The sequence below is a fragment of the Hipposideros armiger genome, unplaced genomic scaffold (assembly GCF_001890085.2).
Source record: "Hipposideros armiger isolate ML-2016 unplaced genomic scaffold, ASM189008v1 scaffold_18, whole genome shotgun sequence".
Classification (NCBI taxonomy): Eukaryota; Metazoa; Chordata; class Mammalia; order Chiroptera; family Hipposideridae; genus Hipposideros; species Hipposideros armiger.
The window spans coordinates 2,009,138-2,028,552 of record NW_017731368.1 but is presented as its reverse complement, the minus strand read 5'-3'; the positions used below and the strand labels follow the sequence as shown (position 1 = coordinate 2,028,552).

Sequence of the window (19,415 nt, the reverse complement as noted above, 5' to 3'; positions counted from 1 at the left end):
CCTCTTGGCCCAGCCCTCTCTCCCCTGCAAGGCAACAGTGTCCCCCCTCTTCCAGACCACTGACATACTGATGCCCCTCAGGGCACCCCTATACCTGCAGAGATGCCCAATAGCCTCCCACCCCTTCCAGCACCACCCCCACTGTGCCCAGGTCATCTCCCAATCTCCCCACGCTCTCCACACCACTCCGTGCCTACCCTGCCTGTTGCTCCCTGACCCGCAGTCCGTCAGGAAGCTGCCTCGTTCCGTGCCTCTGTCCATCCTGCAACCCAACTGGCCTGGGCTACCGCCCCCTGCAGCATGGAGTCGGGCAACCCCGCCCTCTGGCTCTGGAAGGAGCGGCGTGCCCTGTGGCCCCGCCTCTCCAGCCCCGCCCTGGGCCCCGCCTCCCAGGCTGCTTTCAACTGAGATCAACATCAGTGCCCCCACCCTAGACAGCCGCACTCCGGCCAGCATTGCCTCTCTCCATCCAGAGCTGTCCATGCTGCCCAGTGTCTGCCCTCGTCTCCAACTGGAGTTGTCTACACTGCCCAGCCTGCCTGGTCCATCCTTAGGCAAGCCTGTCCACATTGTCCAGGTCATTCCCATCTCAGGCCCAGCAATGGAGTTGCGAGTGTGAGATAAAGCAAAACTTACTCCTTCCACACCAAGGGATCGGGTCAGTGAAATGGGGAGTGGGGAGCGGGCAGAGGGGCAGCACAGCCAGCTGTGACTCACCTTCCATGTGTCACTGCCTGGGTGCACACTGAGTGTGACTCTTGGCCTCCCATTCTGTAATCACTATATTTATTGAGTGCTTCCTGCACACCAGAACCTTCAGGTACACTTGTCGCTTGTTCCCAAGAAGCTTGGTGGCATCCCTCTGCTTTACAGATAAGGAAACAAGCTGGGAAATGTGAGCAGGCCTGCTCAGGACAACTTGATGAGCGAGGGGCAGAGTTGGGTGAGAGCCGCGGCGTCCTGCGCCTCCTCACCCCTGCGCCATGTGCGTCCGAGGGCTAGGGCTGGGTGTACAGGGGTGTAGGTAGGACAGTGCCTGGCTGAGTGCTGTGCACGCTTCATGCAGGTTTGGGGGGGCAAGCGCCTGTTCCTCTCAGCCCCCTCACATGCCCCCACCTTGCTCACACATTCGTGTAGCTGTCAGACACCAGAGGCAAAGCCACACATGCACACACACACACCCCCACACACAGGCAAGGCTGCCAAAGCCACAGACTTCCCACTGTGGTCATCTGTGCCTGGAGATGCCCCTGACGGCCCCGTCCATCTGAGTGGGTGCTACTTTAGGGAGCACTAAACATGCATGTGATCCTCAGCCAGGACTTCCCACACCCCTGTGTGGTGACCTGTGGGGACAAGGCAGCCCTATGGGTCTGGTCTTAGGTGGACTGGTCCCAGATGCAGTGATGGGCTTCTATGTTGAAATTCCCAAAAGTGGTGTGATAGTGACCAACCACATGTAGTAGTATCCAGATGCTGTGACCGTGGGGCACCCACACATGATCATGACCTTCCACGGTAGTGTCCAAGCTGTCCAGACAGATTGTAAGTCTGTGGGGCTCCCAGGCATGGCAAGATTCCACTTGGCAGCCACCCGACGTGGCAACATCCAGGCTGTCCAGACACACTGTGACTCTGTGAGGCACTCAGGTGTGGTATGGCACCACATGGCAGTGACCCCATATGGTGGTGTCCAGATGTATTGTGCCCAAATGTAGTATCGCTCAGCTCTGCTGCTGCCCTCCAGGTCTCCCCATCCAGGTGACCCCATCATTGTGACCCCCGTCCCTCAGGCTCAGCGGCGGCCAACATGGGCCAGGATGTGAGCGTTGGCGGCGGCCTGCTCCCTCGCAGCTCTGGCCCGGGCCTGCTCCAATAGGATCTGCAGGAGGCCGAGAGGGACATCCAGCGAGAGGGTGATGCGTGGGCCGGGGCGGGGTTCAAGACTGAGGTGGCTCCAAGCAGTGGAGGGGCCTGTGGTGCTGGCTGAGGGGCTCTCTGAGGCCACAGGGCAGGGAGTGGCCTGAGGAAAGTTCTGAGGGAGGAGCTGGAAGGTTGGGATAGGGGTCGCAGGGACAGCTGGGACCCTGCCCAACGTCAGGACCATCAGCACCAGCAGAGCGCACCTGGTCATCACGAGGTCCGGCTGTGAGGAGAAAACAGGCTCAGGCAGGGGCTAGAGTCAGCTGTGGCTCAGGGACAGACAGGTGGAGAGAGCAGAGACCAAGAGACTGAGAGCTGAAGTTTAGGGGGGGCGGGCAAGGGACAGAGAAAGACAGGGACAGAGATGACGGGACAAGGAGAGAGCCAGAGTGAGACAGAGAAAACCAAGACAGACAGAGAAGGGGCCAGAGAGACAAAAATGAGTGAGACAGAGATAGATAAAGAGACAGAGAAATCCAGAGACAGTGTGTGTGTGTGTGTGTGTGTGTGTGTGTGTGTGTGTGTGTGTGTGTAGAGGGAGAGAAGGGGGGGAGGATAAGGAGAAAGAAATGGAGATGAATGAGAGGGAGGAAGAGCAAAATAGAGGGAGCCTAGAAGAAAGAGACAGAAACCAGCCCAGAGACAGACACCGTGATGGAAATAAGGATGCAAAGAGAAAGAGAAACACAGCGGGAAGAAGGGGCGCCTGAGGTCTAAGCAAGAGCAGCTGTAGCAGGTCCAGGACAAAGAGGGGGTGCTAGTGGGAGTCCTTGAGGAGCAGGAGAAGCAGCCAGAGCCCCAGAGCCCCCTCAGGTCCAAAGACCTCCATTCACCCACACCCCAGATCCATTCACCCCCCAAGGCCCTGCCCATCCCACCCTGACCCTAGTCCTACCAGAAGCAGCAGCCTTCTCTGGGGTAAGTCAGGGCCACCGGGGCTGCCTGGGGCTGGGGCCAGGCAGTGCTGTGCTGTGACCTCACTCTCTGTCCCATTCAGGGCCCTTTTATCACCCTCAGTCCCCTGGGGTGGGAGCTGGGGCATGTCTCCTGGCATGAGGCAGCCCCCCACCTATGACTCAGCCCCTCCTGGGGAGCAGTGAGGACATATCCGCATTTCCCACCCTGTGTACTCCTTTTTGGGGACAAGTTGGGGACTAAGGGTCACAGGACAGTGTCCGGGGATAGACAGAGGGACTCTGCACCCATGCAGGATAGTAGTGACCTCCCAGGGAAAACCTGCCTCCCAACATCCCCATCTTCCCAAACAGTCACAACAGGGGGTCTTTTAAAACAGCAGCTTTAATGCCCCCCAAGAAACAGCACCATGTCATCACAGGCTTGGGTCAAGGGGCGGGTCAGACATAGTCACATCCGCTCACTGCCCACAGCCACCCCCACACTGAGTCATCTGCCAGGGAGGCAGGAGCCACAATGGGGGTTTGTCCACAGTGGGGAAGGCTAGACCCACAGGGACCAAGTCACTGAAATAACGGACAGACTCATGCACGCTCACGTGCACACAAGCCTCTAGCACCAAGGAAAGGGACAGCAGGGTCCTGCTGAGACGCCGACTCCTCTGGGGGGTCACTGGACTTCAGCTCATCATCTGGGCCTCAGCTCTGGAGAGCACCTGATAGGGCAGATTGGGAGCTGTCTTCAGCCACCTGACTTCACCCAACCTATCGGCCACAGAGCAGCACTGGGCAAAGGATCAGTGTGGGAAGGAGCTGGGGCCAGCGGGAGTGGGGGCTCTGACCTCAGAGGGGGGGGCCCTTATTAGGTCATTCAAGGAGGGAGCATGGAGGGGACCATACTGGGGACTCCATAGCTGGGCTCTCTATTCAACTCTTTGGTCTGGGGGTCTGTCCCAGGTCCCACAGTTTGAGGGGACTTCTGACCCGGACCCTGATTCAGGACCTGACCTGGATGGTCTCAGTGCCCAGGCCGCTCCTGGGGTGGGGTGGTAGGCTCATACCAGTTCCCTGGCTCTGGACCACCCGGCGAGGGCAGCGGCGTTCACAGGCCTCACGGGTCCCAAAACGGTTGGCATTCCCTCCACAGCCACCATAGACAAAGGGGTGACAGGCTTCTGTGCCATCTGCCACAGTTCGATGGTACCAGCGCAGGGTGTAGGCAGTACAGGAGCCCTCGTCCAGTGGAAGGGAACAGGGATCTGGGCCAATGGGGGGTCAGGAGGTCAGCAGGGGTGGTGGTAGTTAGCGAGGGACTGGGGTCTGTCGGAGGTCAGCAGGAACCAGCTCTGCCTACCCCTCCCCAAATCCCTCTGGGCCCAGTCGCCATTCTCACCGTCGCCGTCCCAAGAAGCCTCTGGGTCCTGGTAGTCCTCCACAGAATACTCAGAGTACTCATACTCATCATCTTCGGGGGGCACCCGGCCTGCACGCAGGGTGGGCCAGGTTTATGCTGCCCAGCCCCAGCCCATGGGGCAAGGCAGGCAGCACTGGTCTTTTGAGTGTGTGCACAAGAGTGTCCGTGCATGTGCCCTGCATGCATGAGCACCCTGCCTGTCTGTGCTCCACCCACCCATGCCCTGTGGGTCCAGCTGTCCTCACCTTCCTCCTCTGCATGAGAGACCCGGAGCACAGGCACGAGGTGGCGCTGGGGGCCAGCAGTGTCTGCAGCATAACTAGGGATGGGTCCTGGAGCAAGGAGCAGGGGGGTACAGGACCCTGGGGTCATCGTGATGGCCACCCCAGCCCTGCCCCCACTGAGGGGACCAGGTGAGGAAAGTTCCGGGCGCAGAAAATATCAGAGAACTACTCACGTGACCCAGATGCGATAAACTGGCCCTGGCAAGCTGGAAGGGGCAGTGGGGACAGGGAGAGAGACAATGACGGAGAGAGCAAGAGACAAAGATGGAAAGAGGTAGGGAGAGAGAGAATCACACACACAGGGGTTAGAGATATACAGAGAGGGACAGCAGGAGGGACAGAGCGGGACAGAGAGACAGACAGAATGGGAGAAAGGAAGAGAAGCAGAGGGAGAGAGAGAGAATGAGGAAGAAAGGCAGCAGAGAAACAGAAAGGACAAGAGGGAAGTTGGGAACAGGTCAGCAAAGGGCAAGAGAGAGAGGGAGAGACAGATGTTCAGAAACAGGCAGACATGAGACGGAGCGAAAGCAGTAAAGCAGTCATCGACCGAGAGATGGGAGGAGACAGGCGTCACTCTCTGATGCCCGTCAAGGCCATCAGAGACCCCCGGCCCCATGTTAGGCCCAGAGGGACCAGCTTTGCTCCCACCTTCACCCGCTCCACACATGACCATACTGAGCAGCCAGGAACACTCCATGTCCACCCACATCCGCCTGCGTGTCTCCCTTGGGGAAGTCCTGTCACCATGTCTGTCCTGAAGAATGTGCATCCTTCTGTGTATCCATCTGTCTCTGCCCATCTCCTTGACTGCTTGCCAACCCCCCCATAAGTTCTGGGGACCCTGCCTGCCCTTTTCTAGGGGTGCTGGGGTGGACTGGGGATGGGACACAAGAGATTCTGGGTGGGGTCCCACTCACCGCAGTGCTGACTCATCTCCTGACGCACGAAGCCCCGAATGTCATCCTCCTAGGAGCACCAGACCACAGGGATCACCAAGAACCCACAGATCCCAGGAAGGACAAAGGGCCCATGATGCAGGGATCATGGAGGGACAGCATCGAGTCAGGGGCCCAGGGCCTGGGGGGTCAGGGTGTTGGGTGCAGGAGGCAGGACCCCAGCCCACCCTGGCCCACACTCACTGTCAGCGCAGCTGCTCCCCTCTCACCGCGGGGGCCAGCAGGTCCTGGCCGCCCCTATGTGCAACAGGTGGGACCAGGCTGTGACCTCTCATCTCAGAGACACCAGAGGTCACCCCAATCTCTCACCCCAAGCCCAGGGATCCCCACTCACCTGCTCCCCTCTCTCTCCAGGGGCTCCAGGGGTACCAGGGGCACCCACCACACTCTCTCCAGGGGGACCTCGCTCACCCTGTCAGACGTAAGGCTGAGTGAGCAGGGTCAAAGGTAGGACAAGTTTGGGATTATAGGTTCAGAGGTTGGGGCAGGGATATTGGGAAATTGGTTACATGGTCAGAGGTCAGTAAAGTTGGAAGGGTCAAGGAGGTTCAGGGATCAGAAATCAGAGTTAGGGCCCCTCACCTTCTGGCCCTGAAGTCCTTCAGATCCTTTGGGACCAACACTGCCAGGTGGCCCAGGGGGACCACTAGAGCCTTCATTGCCCCTGGGACCTGGGAGACCCCCAATTCCTGGGGAACCCTGAGGAGAAATATGTTAGGGTCATTGATCAGAGTCCCCAAATAAGGACCCACTTCCTGAGAGCACAATCCCTTCATTTCACCATGACCTTGGCCTCAACTTACCCGTTCCCCTTTCTCACCCTGGTCACCCTTGGGTCCTGACTGTCCATCAAAGCCTCGGTCACCCTGGGAACAGAAAAAAGTATGAGAGACTCTCCACCCTGGCCTCCCTCATCTCAACCACCATGAGCCCCCTGGCTCAATGGCCACAACCTTTCATAACCCGAATACCTATGACCCTCCATCTGCTGTGATCCCCATGACCCTGATCCCACTGTAACACCCCCTGCCCTATTTCCCCTACACTGACACTCCTCCACTGACCCCCAACCCATTGTAACCCCTTAGCCCTGATGCACACATCCCCCTGCTCCACCTCCCATCCCTCTATCCTAAATCCCACTGTGACCCCAACCCACCCTGAAACCTTAAGACCAGCTCTACTCCGCCCCTCAGTGTCCCAACTTTCCACAACCTTCCTTCACCTGAAACCCCATGGCCCTACCGTGACCTTCCTTGCCCATCCTGACCCCCCTGATGTCCACTGTTGAGAGACTCCATACCTTGGGACCGATCAGGCCTTCTTTGCCAGGGGCCCCCGACTGGCCTGGCACACCCGGCTCCCCCTGGAGAAGAGAAGACATTGAGCTAGGCCCTGGACCACCGTCCTCCCCAGTCTGGGTGTGCCCACACTCACCATATCTCCCTTGCGTCCTGCCAGCCCAGGGCGGCCCGGAGGACCAGCTTCTCCCTACAGGCATCCAGTGGAGGGGTCAGCCTTAGGCCCCAGGCTCCCCAGCCACCCACATCCCCCCTCATCTCTGTACCTTATCTCCCTTCTCTCCGTCGAGGCCACAGGCTCCCTTCATCCCCCGTTCACCCTGAAGAAAAAAGCAGGTGAAAAGTGACTTCTAGACACCTCACCCTATAGCCTGAAACCCTTGACCCTGAAACCACTCTCCAAACTGGCCTCAGACACACAACTTCTCACCTTCCAACCCCTGACCTAACACCTCACATTCAACCCTGAATAGCCCAATATCTGACCCCAGATACCTGACCTCTGATCCCAGGTACCTTGCCTTCCAACATGAGGCCACCTGAACAGAAAAAAAACCCAGTTCCCTTCTCACCTTGAGGCCCCGGGGACCCATGAAGCCAATGTCTCCTTTTTCTCCTCTGACACCAGGGACTCCATCCTTTCCTGGGTATCCCTGAGGAGAGGGGTCAATATGAACTCAGGAGGTCAGTGAGAAATCAAAAGGAATCGGTCTGGGTATAATGGATACCAGGGAACATCGCGGGGGTGAAAGCCACCATTGGAGGCCAAAGTCACTGGAAGGGCAGGGTTTTCCACGGGGTCAAGGGTCACCATGGGCAGGGGGTCACCACGTGGGTGGAATGATCATTGGGGTTACTGTGAAGGTAGGGGCTCCTGGGCAACATGAGGACACCATGAGAGTAAGGCCAAAGGTCACCACATGGGGATAGGGGCCTATGGGATCAGGGGTATCTTACCGGGTCACCAGGAAATCCTGCAGCACCAGGCTCCCCCTGTGGGAAACACAGATGGGGGAGGATGACCCTTCAGTGTGAATGTCCCAGTGTGACTGTCCCCAGTGCTGGCCTGTCTGCCACATGTGCAGCCACTCGGTGACTCTAAGCCAGGGCCCAGGCTGCACAAAGATCCCGTGTGAACACACACATGCCAACAGTGAGGGAGTCTGGAAACCCTTCAACACTCAGAGGACAGCCATGGGACACGTGTGTGTGACGTGTGGCTCTGGGTCTGTGCCTGGGGCAGTGCTTGCCTTGGGTCCTGTGAGTCCACGTGCTCCCAGCAACCCGGCTGAGCCCTTGTCACCAGGTTCTCCCTTGGCGCCCTGTGGAAGTGACCAGAAGAGGGACACAATCAGGACCAGGCCAGGCTGGAAGCTTGGAGTATGACTGAAACCTGCCAACTGGGGCAGAGCGCAGCAGTGCCACTCCCCCCCGCCACCCTCAGTGGCCCCATCCCTCCCAGCCCATGCTATAGCGGGGTGAAGCTGGGACTGTGGCCCATGGAGTGGCTCATTTCCTCCAGATTCCTGCCCCTCCCTCATACCACGGGGCCCCTAAACCTACCTAGAGTACCCCTAACACCCAACAAGCCCCCTTCCAGTTCCCAGAGGGCTTCTACCGCAGAGCTCCCCTGACCTCACATCAAGGCCCTTGAGCCCTCCGTAGAGGCTCAGCCACCCCATGTCACTATGGCCTACAGAACCTCTCCCCTCTTACTCCCAGAAAGCCTCCGCTCCCCCATCCTCCACTCCTATCATCACAGACCCTCCATAGAGCCCTCACAACCCATAAGAACGCCCCCGACCCCATATAGAGTACCCCACGCCCTTCCCCGTACCTTCTCTCCAGGGCTCCCACTATCTCCCCGAGGTCCTTTTTCACCATCTGTGCCCCGAGGCCCTCGTTCACCCTGGGTCAGGGATCAGAAGTCAGGGTCAGGGGCTGGAGATCCCTCACCCTCTGAGGATCGGAGCTCTCAGGTCTCCTGGCCCAGCCCCCATTGGAATCCCTCCCACACCCAAGGGAGACCCAGTCTGCACATGGAGCAGACCCACTCACCATGTCCCCCTTGGCACCCCGTGGCCCCGAAGGCCCCACAGTTATAGCTGAGTCACCCTGAGTGGATGGTGGATAGTCAGAGGAGTCAGGAACACCCTTAGTCCCTTACCCCTGCCCTCCCCCATGCCCACACTCACCCTGTCACCCTTTAGCCCTGCGGTTCCAGGGTCACCCTGTTGGGTGGAAGAGTGTGTCTCACCGAAATGGAGAAGTCCCAGGTCCTGAATTACAGGACCCATCCCCCACCCCTGCTCACCCCAGGAGCCTTTTCTCCTCATACTTACCTTCTCCCCACGCTCACCCCGGTTGCCTGGGGGGCCCTGCATGAGAGAAGAAGACTGTGAGCTAAGGGACTTTGTGGGGGACTAGTGGGGAGACAGGTCAGGGGGCAGGGAGGACTGAGGGGTCCCCAGGGGAATAAGGGAGGCAAAGGACCAGAGAGGGAGAACCAGGCAGAAGGCACAGTGTCCGAAGGGTACAGGCAAGTGATGAGGTCACACCACTGGTGCTTTCCCCAAGGGGATTCACCATAAGTCCTCGGGGTCCCTCCTGGCCAGGGCGGCCATCTTCACCCTAGACGGTGACATTAATTTCATTGACTCAGAAGTTGGATTTAGAGGCAAGACCTCTAATAAAGGGAGGCCTGGGGTGGCTCCGTGCAGTGGGCTGTGGCTGCAGAGTGAGACGTACATACCCGAACACCTGGCTCCCCACGCTCGCCGCGGGCCCCAGGCAGCCCTACTCCAGGGTCTCCCTGGAGATCAACAAGACGCCAGGGATAAGTGACAGGAATCAGTGGGGGACAGGTTATGGGAGTTCAGTGGAGGTTGGAAGGGGTGACGGGCCAGCGGAGGTTGGAAGCGGTGACAGGGGTCAGTGGAGGCTGAAGGGGGTGACAAGGTACAGGAGAGAGCCAGCAGCATTGTCTCACCTTGTCTCCTTTGAGTCCAGAGACCCCAGGCACTCCCTGTGGACAGAGTGAGGTAAGGGTCCCATGTCCCTCAAAGGCACACACACATACCCAGCCACGTAGTGTGGCATAGTCCCCAGCCTGAGTTCTCACATGGACAGGCTCCAACACAGGAGTCAGACACATGGGGTTTGGGCGCGTCTACTCACCACTGACCCTGGTGGTCCAGGTGGCCCCAAGGGACCTGGAGCTCCCTCTCTTCCTGGGGGGCCTGCCAGACCCTATCAGAAAAATAAGGCAAGAAAGGCAGAGGGTGACTTGGGAACCTTCCTCTCCCTCTGCCTCCCAAGACTGGGAGCCCCTGAAGCAGGGCCTGGGCCTCCTCGTCACCCACTACTGGATTCAGAGGTCCTGAAGTCACCAAGTCCCTACATGCTGCTCCCAGCACCCTTACCCGCTCTCCGCTGGCGCCTGACTGACCCATCTCTCCTCGAGGGCCTGGCTGACCAGGGAACCCAACGATACCAGGAGCACCGGGGGGACCAGGGGGGCCCAAGTCTCCCTGGAACAGAGATAACAAAGGGAGGGGTGGTCCCAGCAGGACCCCTTCCCAGGACTAGCCTCAGAATGCCCTCTTCCAGGAGCACCTTTCTATTTACTAGACGAGATGCTGCCCAATTCACGATTCATTCAATAAAACCAAGTAGATCTTTGAAAAAAAAGAATGCCCTCTTCCTCCCACCTCCAGGGGACTCCTGCCCACAGCCCCCACCACTGGGGATGGGGCAGCGACTTACCTTCAGACCTGGAGGACCAGTTGGCCCAGGGGGACCCTGGACCCCGACTCCTGGGTCACCCTTCAAGGTAAAAGGGGTCATATCAGGCTCAGGGAGTCTCAGGACCATGACCCTTAGCAGGGACACTTTGGGGCACACATACCCTTTGACCCTTGAGTCCTGGAGCCCCTTTATGACCCTAAGAAAAAAAAGTAAACAGCACTTGAGAGGGTAGGAACATGCACCCAGAGCTTAGATATGGTCCCAATATTTTCCCAGGTTAGTGCAGATGTGACCGCAGACACACGGAACTCACACATGAGCACTGACATATGGGACTGTGTGTGTGAGCGCAGATATGGGAGGGGGCGACTCAGACACACCCCATCCCAGGGAGTTCAGGCGTGACCACAGACATGAACTCAGATATACAGAGCACAGATAGGACGGGAAAAGGGGCAGCATAAACATGACCAAGGAGAGGCACACAAAACTCCGCTGCGTCCTGAGACCTGGGTGATCAGACAGGAGCACACGTGTGCTCAGACAGGGTAAGGAGACTGAGGACTGGCACATGGAAGCCAAGACGGGGCCCCAGCCCTGGGGATGTGCGCTCCCGGGGGACAGGATCCTGAATGTGGGACGGGCGGCCAGGCTCAGGTTCAGACAGGAGCACAGGCCCAGGAACGGTCCTCTATGTCCCTAATTGCACCCCTCTACCCAGGCTCAGACTTGCCCAGGCCCCAGACTCACATCTTCCCCAGGGTCTCCAGGCTCCCCTGCACGGCCGGCTTCACCCTGCACAGAAAGGGCGGTGAGGGGGTCTGGCCACACAACTCTACCCCTCTCTGCCCAGGGCTCAGGCCCATCTCACCTTCTCACCCCGCGGCCCTGGCAGTCCTCGGTCACCTTTGGCTCCCTGGCAACATGGGCATCAGGGACAAGACAGATGAGACTCAAGGAGGATGGCATGAGGCCCAGGGTCAAATGTGGGACATATTGTGGACGTTGAAGGTCATGAAGGGGGGGATAAACTATGCTTCTGGAGGTTCCACTCACCGGCTCTCCCACCAGGTCTCCAGCCAGGCCTCCAGGGGCTCCCTGTGAGGGAGAGGACTCAGTGGGGTTCCTTGGCCCCACCATGTGGCCCCTCTTCCCAGGTCCCCCACACTCACCTTCTCTCCCTTTGCTCCAGGGGGCCCGACCACAGCCTGTGGGGAATGCCTGGTGAGTTACCTTGCCTCCCGCTGTACCCCCCCGAACCCCGCCACCCCTGCCGTCTTGGATGAAAGGTGCAAACTAGGCGGGCGGTGGGGTCAAAAATCACCTGTCCAGGGGCCCCCGTGGGTCCAGGTTCTCCTTTCGGTCCGACAGGGCCCGGCAGACCTGGTGACCCCTGTGGCAGAGCAGCATGAGGAACTCGGTGCCGCTTCACCACCCCCTCCCGGTGTCCCAGGCCTCCCTCCCCTTCCTCCTCCAGGCGCCCCATCACAGGCCTGCAGCGTGCTCCCCTCAGAACACACACCGGCACACCAGGGGCTCCTCTGTCTCCGTCTTTCCCACTGGCACCATCACGACCTGGGGCTCCCGGCTTCCCTGTCTCCCCCTGCAAGGGAGGAGCTCTGTCAGGGGCCTGCCCGCCGCCGCCTGATCCCTGAAGCCCAGCCCTTACCCTCAGAACTCACCACTTGTCCAGGCAAACCTGGTGCCCCCTGAGGACCCTGAGGGACAGAAGTTAAATGTCACAGGGGACATAGGAGAACACGGGACTCAGAGGACAGGGACACGGTGTCCCCGCTGGGGCCAGAAGGGACTCACTCACCACAAGGCCTGAAGAACCAGGGGGTCCAGGAAGTCCCACAGGTCCAGTAGGTCCAGGCAGACCCTGGGGGAAGAAGAAGTTCAGGGCAGTGCCAACCCAACCTGGCTCCCTGTGACTCTGACTCACAAGATGGGCCACTCACCCGTCCTGGTGGTCCTGTCTCTCCAGGCTCCCCCTGCCAAAAACCCACAGACTGAGTGAGGCCACAAGTAGACGGGAGGCTCCTCAGCCCCAGGCCACGAGCAGAGCCCCCAGGGATGGGGCACCTTTGTGCTCAGCCTCATTGCAAGCCCCTGACATCCCAGGAGGTTGGCAGATGTTATCCTGCTGCAGACGTGGCTGGAAGGGGCCTCCTTCTTCCAGCCTCACACCTGCACACACTTATACTTACCTTCAGGCCAGAGGGTCCCTGGGGTCCCGAGGGGCCAGCGAGACCCTAGAGAAGAGTGTCAAGGGCAGGGGACAAGGGTCAGAGTTATCCATCTGGTCTCAGAGATTAACATAAACAAGGCCTGGCTCATCAGTGGGGACCAATATCTGTCTCCCCCCCACCACCACCACCACCAGAAAGTGCTCTGTCACTCACCGGGGCACCTGGTGGTCCAGGGTCTCCATGGCCACCCTGTTGGAGAGAGAAAGAGTCAGATAAGGGGGAGCCAGACCCACCCCACCAGAAAAACTGAGGCTGCCCATGGTGGGGGTTGGGCACAGGATGGGGGCAGAAGGGATGAGGATTTGGGGGTACTCACCAATGGGCCAGGGGCCCCCCTTGGACCTTGTAGACCCTGGAGAGAGAAGGGAGCTGCTAAGCCTCAATTTGGGCCTCACTTGAGTCTGTTCCCACCCCCTGGAGGCCTTTGCCTGGGGGGCCAACTTCTGTGCCCCTACCCCTCCTCCCCTCCCAGGCACAGATCACCCCATACCCATGGACTGCCCCTCATGGGTAACATACTGTCCTGTGCACAGACACGTGCGCGTACGCACACACACACACAGCCACCTCTCAGACATCATGCATCTGCGCTCGCACCCGGACACACAGGCACACACCCTGTCACTGATCACTGGTGACAGGTACATATGGCAGTCAGCACAACACAGCAGACAGCACCTGGACCAAGCTGTTCCTGCCGCCACTCACCGGCTTCCCTTCAGGCCCAGCCACACCGCGCTCTCCTGGTAGGCCCTGGAGAGAAGAGGTTTAAGGCCACACTGTCCTTGTCCCCCATCCCAGCTTCCCCCTAGACAGTCTCAGGCAGTGCACACCCCATCCAGACAACGCGAGGAAGAGCCATGTGCTGGCACACACGTGTGACAAAGGACTCACCGGGCTGCCACCATGACCACTCTGTCCAGGCTCTCCCCGGTCTCCCTTGATGCCTGGCACACCCTGCAGGCAGAGTGTCATGCTTGAGCCCCCAGTCACTGCCATGTGCCCACATACACCCTACTCTGGTTTGCCCCCATAAAGGAGAGAAACGTGGTGGGGTGGGAGGCCTCACCCTGTCTCCTTTGGGGCCTCGGTCGCCATCACTGCCTGGTTCCCCCTGTGAGGATGACATGTCAAGCCAGGCCCTGTTGCCATGGCAAGGGGCGGACCCCAGGTTGATCCCACACACTGACCTTAGCACCCTTGAGTCCAGGGAATCCAGGACCTGTCTCATCCACAGCCACCTACAAGCACAGGTCATATGGGGGGAGATGTATCTGTCACAGAGGCATGGAGGTCTGTCCCAGATCCCAGGATCCCAGAGGTTATGGGTTCAGAGACACCACGTGGAGTTTCTGGGGTCTACACTAATGGTGTCCTCCTAGTGACAGCAGTCACAGGCCTAGCGCAGGGCTGGGGTGATCACCTTGGGGCCAGGAGGGCCAGGAGGGCCAGGGAGTCCAGGAGGGCCATCTCTGCCCTGCAGAAAAGAAGGAGACAGGTGGCTGCCCCAGCACAGCCTCCAGGTCATCCCACCCCGTGAGGCCCCTTGCAGCTCACCTGTTCTCCGCGTTCTCCTTTCTCTCCCCGTTCTCCCTGAAGTGCAGACAGCAGGGTGGGGGCTATGTTTGTATGGAGTCCAGCTCTGCCTGACCCCACTTCCCTGGCCCTCCCAGTCAGCCCCCAGGCTCACCCTCTCTCCTGGCCTTCCTTGCTCTCCCACACCCCCAGCCGAGCCTGGGAGCCCAGGAATACCAGGCTTTCCAGGCTCCCCGGCCAGGCCAGGAAGTCCAGGGGGGCCCCTCTCCCCAAGGGCCAGGCCAGGTGGCCCCTGAGGGCCCGGGTCTCCACGATCTCCCTTCGGCCCACGGTCTCCAGAAAAGCCAGTGGGTCCCTGGAGGAACAGAAGAGTGGATGCTGGTGGCTGTGCAACCACACCCTCCACAGGGCACCCCCTACTGAGCAGCCAGCACATACCTCCTTGCCTGGGGGGCCCCGCTCGCCGGGGTCCCCCTTGGGGCCACGCCGCCGTTCAGGCAAGGGCAGGAAGCTGCCAGAGCTCTCGTCCCAGGTCTCCACGATCTCCCGCAGGGCAGATGCCTGAGTGACAGCAGGGGTGGGAGGAGTATGGCCCATGACTGCAGCCCCCCATGCCCTGGCCCAGCCCCATGAGGCTTCTACCAGTGCCCATGCCCAGCCCCCAAGCAACCTACCTTGATGCCAATATTTTCCAGCAACCGCTCCCCATTCTAGAAACACAAGCTGGGTAAAGGGTTGTCCACAGAGAAACCCTACCTCTGCCCCACACTGTCCCCAGAAATAGCCTCCATGCCCTCTTCCTCAGGCCTCTTACCGGAAGACACTTTAGCCCTTGGTTGAGGAGGCTCAAGGCCACTGGAGCCCCTCCCTGGCACACCTCCAATGCCCAGGTTCCCCTGAGTAGGCTACAGGAATACCAATAGGGCAAGTAGCCCAGTACCCAGGACAGAACGTATGGGGTCTCATAGCAACGGGGAGGGGAACAGAGAGGTGGCCCCGGGAGGCGTGCACGTAACAGTCAAGGACCAGGTCCCCAGCTTCACTCACCGTCACACTCCCAGGTTCTCCTCTCAGGCCGCGCTCTCCAGGGAGGCCCTGGAGACACCAATAGACAAGCTGCTGGACCCAGCTTGTGGGGCGTGTATGTGCATATGTGGGTGCTGTGGCTACCGGGCATGGGAAAAGGTGGGGGGCAGGGAGGCCTCACCCGTTCGCCTTTGGATCCTGAATCCCCACGGTCACCCTGAGAACAAAGGATGATCAGGACGGGGAATGCTCCTCCCCCCACCCAGCACATGCACACTCACCTTGGGGCCTGGACTTCCTGGAACACCAGGAAAACCCTGAGATACGACAGAACACAAAGGGGTCACACAGGACCATGGCATCTGGAAGGGTGTCTGGTGGGAGCACAATGGCCCCTGCTGCTCCCAAGTCCTAACTTAACCCTGGACACTCACCTGGCCAGGAGGGCCGACCTGCCCTGGGAGGCCCGGGGGGCCCAGGAGTCCAGGGCTACCAGGAGATCCACGCTCACCCTTGGGGCCATCGTGACCCTGTGGAGGATGCAGTCAGCATCAGGACCCCAGAAAAGATTGAAGCCATATATCACAGGGTCAGGGTCAGGGTCAGGGGTTAGGTGTTGCAGAAGACTCTAGCACTCACTTCTCTCCCAGGGGCGCCTGAATCTCCCTTCTCTCCCTACGGAAGACAAGGATGCTTCAGATATGGCCCCGATCTGAGGCTAGAGAAGATTGCAAGTGAGGGACTTTACCTTTCTCCCATCTTCTCCGGGGTCCCCAGGTTCTCCCTGCAGGCAGAGGACTCATATCAGCCCAAACATTCACTGACATCTGGCTGCAAGCCGCTGTCTTGGTGGGTCTCAGGTGACTGACTGACTGTAGCTCCAAGCCCCTGTGTGTCTCAGAGCATGGCCTGCGACTGTCTGAGCGAGCTGTGCACATCTGAGGGTGTGCCTGCATGGGTCTGTTTGCCTCCACTCTTAGCTGCACATCCTCCTGCCTCTGGCTTCCCGAGATGGAACTCCACATCCATGCATCTCTGGAGGTGGTGTCCACGTGTCCTGAATCTGTGTGTATCAGCATGTGTACCTGTGCACGGGCCTGTGTGTCCTGGTAGGTGATACTGGGTAGGTGTCTCAGTCTGTCTGCATATCTTGACCTGCGTCTGCATATGGGCAGGGGGCTTATAAGGTTTGCATAGATGGACATATGTCTGCATGTCCCTGGTGCTTTGAGAACTGTCTATGTGACTTGTCTGCAAGTCTTATGTGTATCTCAGTATGTGTGGCCATATATATGTGAGCGACTATGGATATAAATGCATGTGTCAGTATGTCCTAGCAAGTGTCACATGTCAGAGCCTTGGATGTATGTCTCACCACGTCTCAACACAGGTCCACGGGTGGCCGTGCGACCATGCAGCCATGTCTTAGCACGTATCTGAGTCTGGGTGGAGGTGTTTGTGGGTCAACAAGTCTCCAAGTGTCCCTGAATGTGGCTTTACCCGTGACTGCACCTGTCAATCTGTGTCTATAGCTCTTCGCCTGTGCCACGTCTATGGGTTATTCTAGCGTGTGTCGGCCCATCTGGGCACAAGTCAGTCAGCACGCCCTCCTCACTCACTGTCTGCAAGGCTGCCTGTGTGCGCGCATGGACAAGTGTTTCAGGGTGTGTCTGTGTGTCTGCGCAAGGTCAAGGGTGCTGGGCTGTCTCGGCAAGTGTCTGCATGTGAGCCCCATGTGTATCTGCGCATCTGGGCTGTGTCCATGTGCTGGCGTCTCTTGGCCATTTTGCCGTGTCTGCCCTGGACACTCACATTTTTCCCATTCAGGCCTGGTTTGCCGTCCTCGCCTGGTTTTCCCTGTGGGAACACATCATTGGTCAGGAGTCAGGGCTTGGGTGAGGGCAGTAAGGAAGCAAAAGGGAACCATGAAAGTCAGGACTTACCAGTGCTCCGGGGGGCCCAGGGGGGCCAAGAGGTCCCTGTTCTCCTCGGAGGCCTGGAAGCCCCTGGAAAAAGTCTTTGCTAGGATTGAGGGGGACACTGAGATATCCCTTGGGCATACCCATGGACTTGGAGGACCCCACTAAGAGTAGAGACCCCCCAGAATTGGGAGGTGCCATTGAGATCCCCTGAGGCAGAGACCCCAAGAGTTAGGGGGCCCTGCTGAAATTCTCAAAGGAAAGTCTCTTCCAGGACTTGGGGTGCGGGGCTACTAACACCCCCAGGACAGAGAAGGTCAGGAAATAGGACTCTTCTAGAACCTGTCTGCAAAGGAATGGGACCCCCCCACCACCACCAAAAAAGGACAGGGCTGGACCAACTCCCCATACTCCCACTGATGCCGTGACTCTGACGACCTGACTGCAGGTTTTGCTGAACCCCTGAGCTGCCCTCCACCTTAACATCTCCCCTTACTTACATCTCTTCCCGGGTCCCCGGCTTTGCCTGTAGCACCCTGAGGAGAGACCCAAGTCAGGGAGTTGACAGTGGTCATGGGGTCAGCGGTACTGCCTGCTGACAGGGCCACTAGTTCCTGCAAACCCAAGGCCTGCAAGGCACTCACATCCCCAACCCAGGCAGGGCTCTAGAAGACACAGAGAACCCCTCTGATCCCAGGGCACATCAAGACAGAACACCCAGGTGAGGCTGGAGTCACGTGCAGGGGTGAGGGGAGGGGCGTGGCCAGGCAGTAACCACATGACTCACATGAAGCCCAGCAGGGCCAGGGGTTCCTGGCTTCCCATCCAGCCCACTGCGGCCATCCAGGCCTGGGGGGCCCCTGTCACCCTGAGGAAAACCAAGTGGTAAGAGGCCTCAAAGGATGAGATGGCCCACAGTCAGAAACCACCACGCCCTCTCACCTTTTCTCCTGCTGGGCCTCGGACACCTGGGTCCCCCTGAAAGAAAAAAGATCAGTGAGAGGTGAGGGCAAGATAGGGATGCAGGATGATGGGACAAAGGGCGTCACCCACCTGTGGGCCTGGGGGTCCCCGAAGTCCATCAATGCCCTGAGGATGGGGAAGGATGAAATCAGAGCAGGCTTTCTCCCAGGCCTACACCTCCCCATGGGGCCAACCACACTCACCCTCTCCCCAGAAGCTCCAGGAGGGCCGGGGTCTCCCTTGGGTCCCCGAGGACCCTCCTGTCCACGGTCCCCAGGCTCTCCCTGTGGCAAAGACAAGCTTGTTGCGGGAACAGCACTAGGGCCACAGGCACACCCAAGGCACAGCCTTCCATGCAGACACTGGGATGTCTTCCTGTGCTCACAGCTTCACTCCACCCACACACCCTGATACCTTCTCTCTGGCTCCAAGTCCCGTGTCCACCTGTAGGGGAAATGACCAGTGAGAAGAATGGTTCAACAAGGGGGAGTGAGCCGGTAAGGGCGGATGGGGTCATGAGGGGCTGTGGGGTCAATGAAGATATCAGGGGGCAATGGGGGGAAGTGGGAGCCAGTGGGAGGAATGAGGGGACACAGTGTGGAGCCAACAGAGGCAGGAGAGGGAGATGACAGAGGACCAGACCCAGATCAACCCTTACCAGACGTCCAGGGGGTCCTGGGAGACCCTGGGAAAGGAAATAATTGTCGTCAACAGGAGCCCTGAGGTCCCAGGGCATGGCTCAGCTTTGTCCTCCCAGATTCCCTGCAGCACCCCAATGCCAACCCCCAGAAGGCAGGCCAGGCCTGGAGGTGACCATCAGTACTCCCCACCTTGACCTCCAGGCCCCTTATCTCGGAGCTGACCACTAGAAATCTCCATCCCTCCCAAGACCTGAACATCAACACTACTCACTGGCTCCCCACGGTCACCCTTGGGTCCAGATGGTCCAGAGCTGCCCTGCAGAAAGTCAGAGGGTCAGGGGCAGAGTTTAGGCAGCAGTTTCAGGGACCTTTGGACACACCCTAAAGACTCATGGTGACCCTGGTGGCCTTTGGAGGTTGTGAGGAAGGGGTCACAAGAAATGAGGATTGTGAGGATCTAGCATTGCAGGATTGGGGTGGCAGGATCAGGGGCTGGAAATTGGATCGTTGGGGCTTGAAGATGAGGTTAAGGGCCGGAG

The 19,415-nt window shown here is 59.1% G+C and overlaps 2 protein-coding genes across 2 annotated transcripts in view; both read right to left on the bottom strand.

The window, feature by feature from the left end:
• Positions 1–1,795: 1,795 nt before the first annotated feature.
• Positions 1,796–2,134, bottom strand: UCN2 (urocortin 2). The gene has a single exon (XM_019630888.1). The coding sequence runs from the start codon at positions 2,132–2,134 to the stop codon at positions 1,796–1,798; it is 339 nt and encodes a 112-aa protein (XP_019486433.1).
• A 1,089-nt stretch (positions 2,135–3,223) lies between these two features.
• COL7A1 (collagen type VII alpha 1 chain) overlaps positions 3,224–19,415 on the bottom strand; it is a 31,780-nt gene continuing 15,588 nt past the window's right edge. Inside the window, exons 55-118 of the mRNA XM_019630538.1 lie at positions 19,148–19,192; positions 18,894–18,920; positions 18,650–18,679; positions 18,439–18,519; positions 18,326–18,361; positions 18,215–18,250; positions 18,060–18,140; positions 17,773–17,808; positions 17,297–17,359; positions 17,166–17,210; positions 16,102–16,137; positions 15,993–16,028; positions 15,788–15,883; positions 15,635–15,670; positions 15,535–15,570; positions 15,375–15,422; positions 15,002–15,037; positions 14,766–14,888; positions 14,482–14,682; positions 14,349–14,384; positions 14,215–14,268; positions 13,982–14,032; positions 13,861–13,905; positions 13,686–13,748; positions 13,500–13,544; positions 13,108–13,143; positions 12,945–12,980; positions 12,750–12,794; positions 12,501–12,533; positions 12,359–12,421; positions 12,222–12,257; positions 12,062–12,142; positions 11,864–11,932; positions 11,712–11,747; positions 11,596–11,637; positions 11,411–11,455; positions 11,290–11,334; positions 10,700–10,735; positions 10,558–10,617; positions 10,215–10,322; positions 9,970–10,041; positions 9,782–9,817; positions 9,545–9,604; positions 9,379–9,423; positions 9,135–9,170; positions 8,988–9,023; positions 8,851–8,907; positions 8,630–8,701; positions 8,043–8,114; positions 7,750–7,785; positions 7,365–7,445; positions 7,059–7,112; positions 6,929–6,982; positions 6,795–6,857; positions 6,295–6,357; positions 6,074–6,190; positions 5,826–5,903; positions 5,675–5,728; positions 5,453–5,501; positions 4,709–4,741; positions 4,497–4,583; positions 4,231–4,320; positions 3,899–4,096; positions 3,224–3,553 (exon numbers count right to left, since the gene is read on the bottom strand). Coding sequence (XP_019486083.1) covers positions 3,537–3,553; positions 3,899–4,096; positions 4,231–4,320; positions 4,497–4,583; positions 4,709–4,741; positions 5,453–5,501; positions 5,675–5,728; positions 5,826–5,903; positions 6,074–6,190; positions 6,295–6,357; positions 6,795–6,857; positions 6,929–6,982; positions 7,059–7,112; positions 7,365–7,445; positions 7,750–7,785; positions 8,043–8,114; positions 8,630–8,701; positions 8,851–8,907; positions 8,988–9,023; positions 9,135–9,170; positions 9,379–9,423; positions 9,545–9,604; positions 9,782–9,817; positions 9,970–10,041; positions 10,215–10,322; positions 10,558–10,617; positions 10,700–10,735; positions 11,290–11,334; positions 11,411–11,455; positions 11,596–11,637; positions 11,712–11,747; positions 11,864–11,932; positions 12,062–12,142; positions 12,222–12,257; positions 12,359–12,421; positions 12,501–12,533; positions 12,750–12,794; positions 12,945–12,980; positions 13,108–13,143; positions 13,500–13,544; positions 13,686–13,748; positions 13,861–13,905; positions 13,982–14,032; positions 14,215–14,268; positions 14,349–14,384; positions 14,482–14,682; positions 14,766–14,888; positions 15,002–15,037; positions 15,375–15,422; positions 15,535–15,570; positions 15,635–15,670; positions 15,788–15,883; positions 15,993–16,028; positions 16,102–16,137; positions 17,166–17,210; positions 17,297–17,359; positions 17,773–17,808; positions 18,060–18,140; positions 18,215–18,250; positions 18,326–18,361; positions 18,439–18,519; positions 18,650–18,679; positions 18,894–18,920; positions 19,148–19,192 — 3,753 coding nt within the window. The 3' untranslated portion in view covers positions 3,224–3,536. The remainder of the gene's footprint in view (positions 3,554–3,898; positions 4,097–4,230; positions 4,321–4,496; positions 4,584–4,708; positions 4,742–5,452; positions 5,502–5,674; positions 5,729–5,825; positions 5,904–6,073; positions 6,191–6,294; positions 6,358–6,794; positions 6,858–6,928; positions 6,983–7,058; positions 7,113–7,364; positions 7,446–7,749; positions 7,786–8,042; positions 8,115–8,629; positions 8,702–8,850; positions 8,908–8,987; positions 9,024–9,134; positions 9,171–9,378; positions 9,424–9,544; positions 9,605–9,781; positions 9,818–9,969; positions 10,042–10,214; positions 10,323–10,557; positions 10,618–10,699; positions 10,736–11,289; positions 11,335–11,410; positions 11,456–11,595; positions 11,638–11,711; positions 11,748–11,863; positions 11,933–12,061; positions 12,143–12,221; positions 12,258–12,358; positions 12,422–12,500; positions 12,534–12,749; positions 12,795–12,944; positions 12,981–13,107; positions 13,144–13,499; positions 13,545–13,685; positions 13,749–13,860; positions 13,906–13,981; positions 14,033–14,214; positions 14,269–14,348; positions 14,385–14,481; positions 14,683–14,765; positions 14,889–15,001; positions 15,038–15,374; positions 15,423–15,534; positions 15,571–15,634; positions 15,671–15,787; positions 15,884–15,992; positions 16,029–16,101; positions 16,138–17,165; positions 17,211–17,296; positions 17,360–17,772; positions 17,809–18,059; positions 18,141–18,214; positions 18,251–18,325; positions 18,362–18,438; positions 18,520–18,649; positions 18,680–18,893; positions 18,921–19,147; positions 19,193–19,415) is intronic.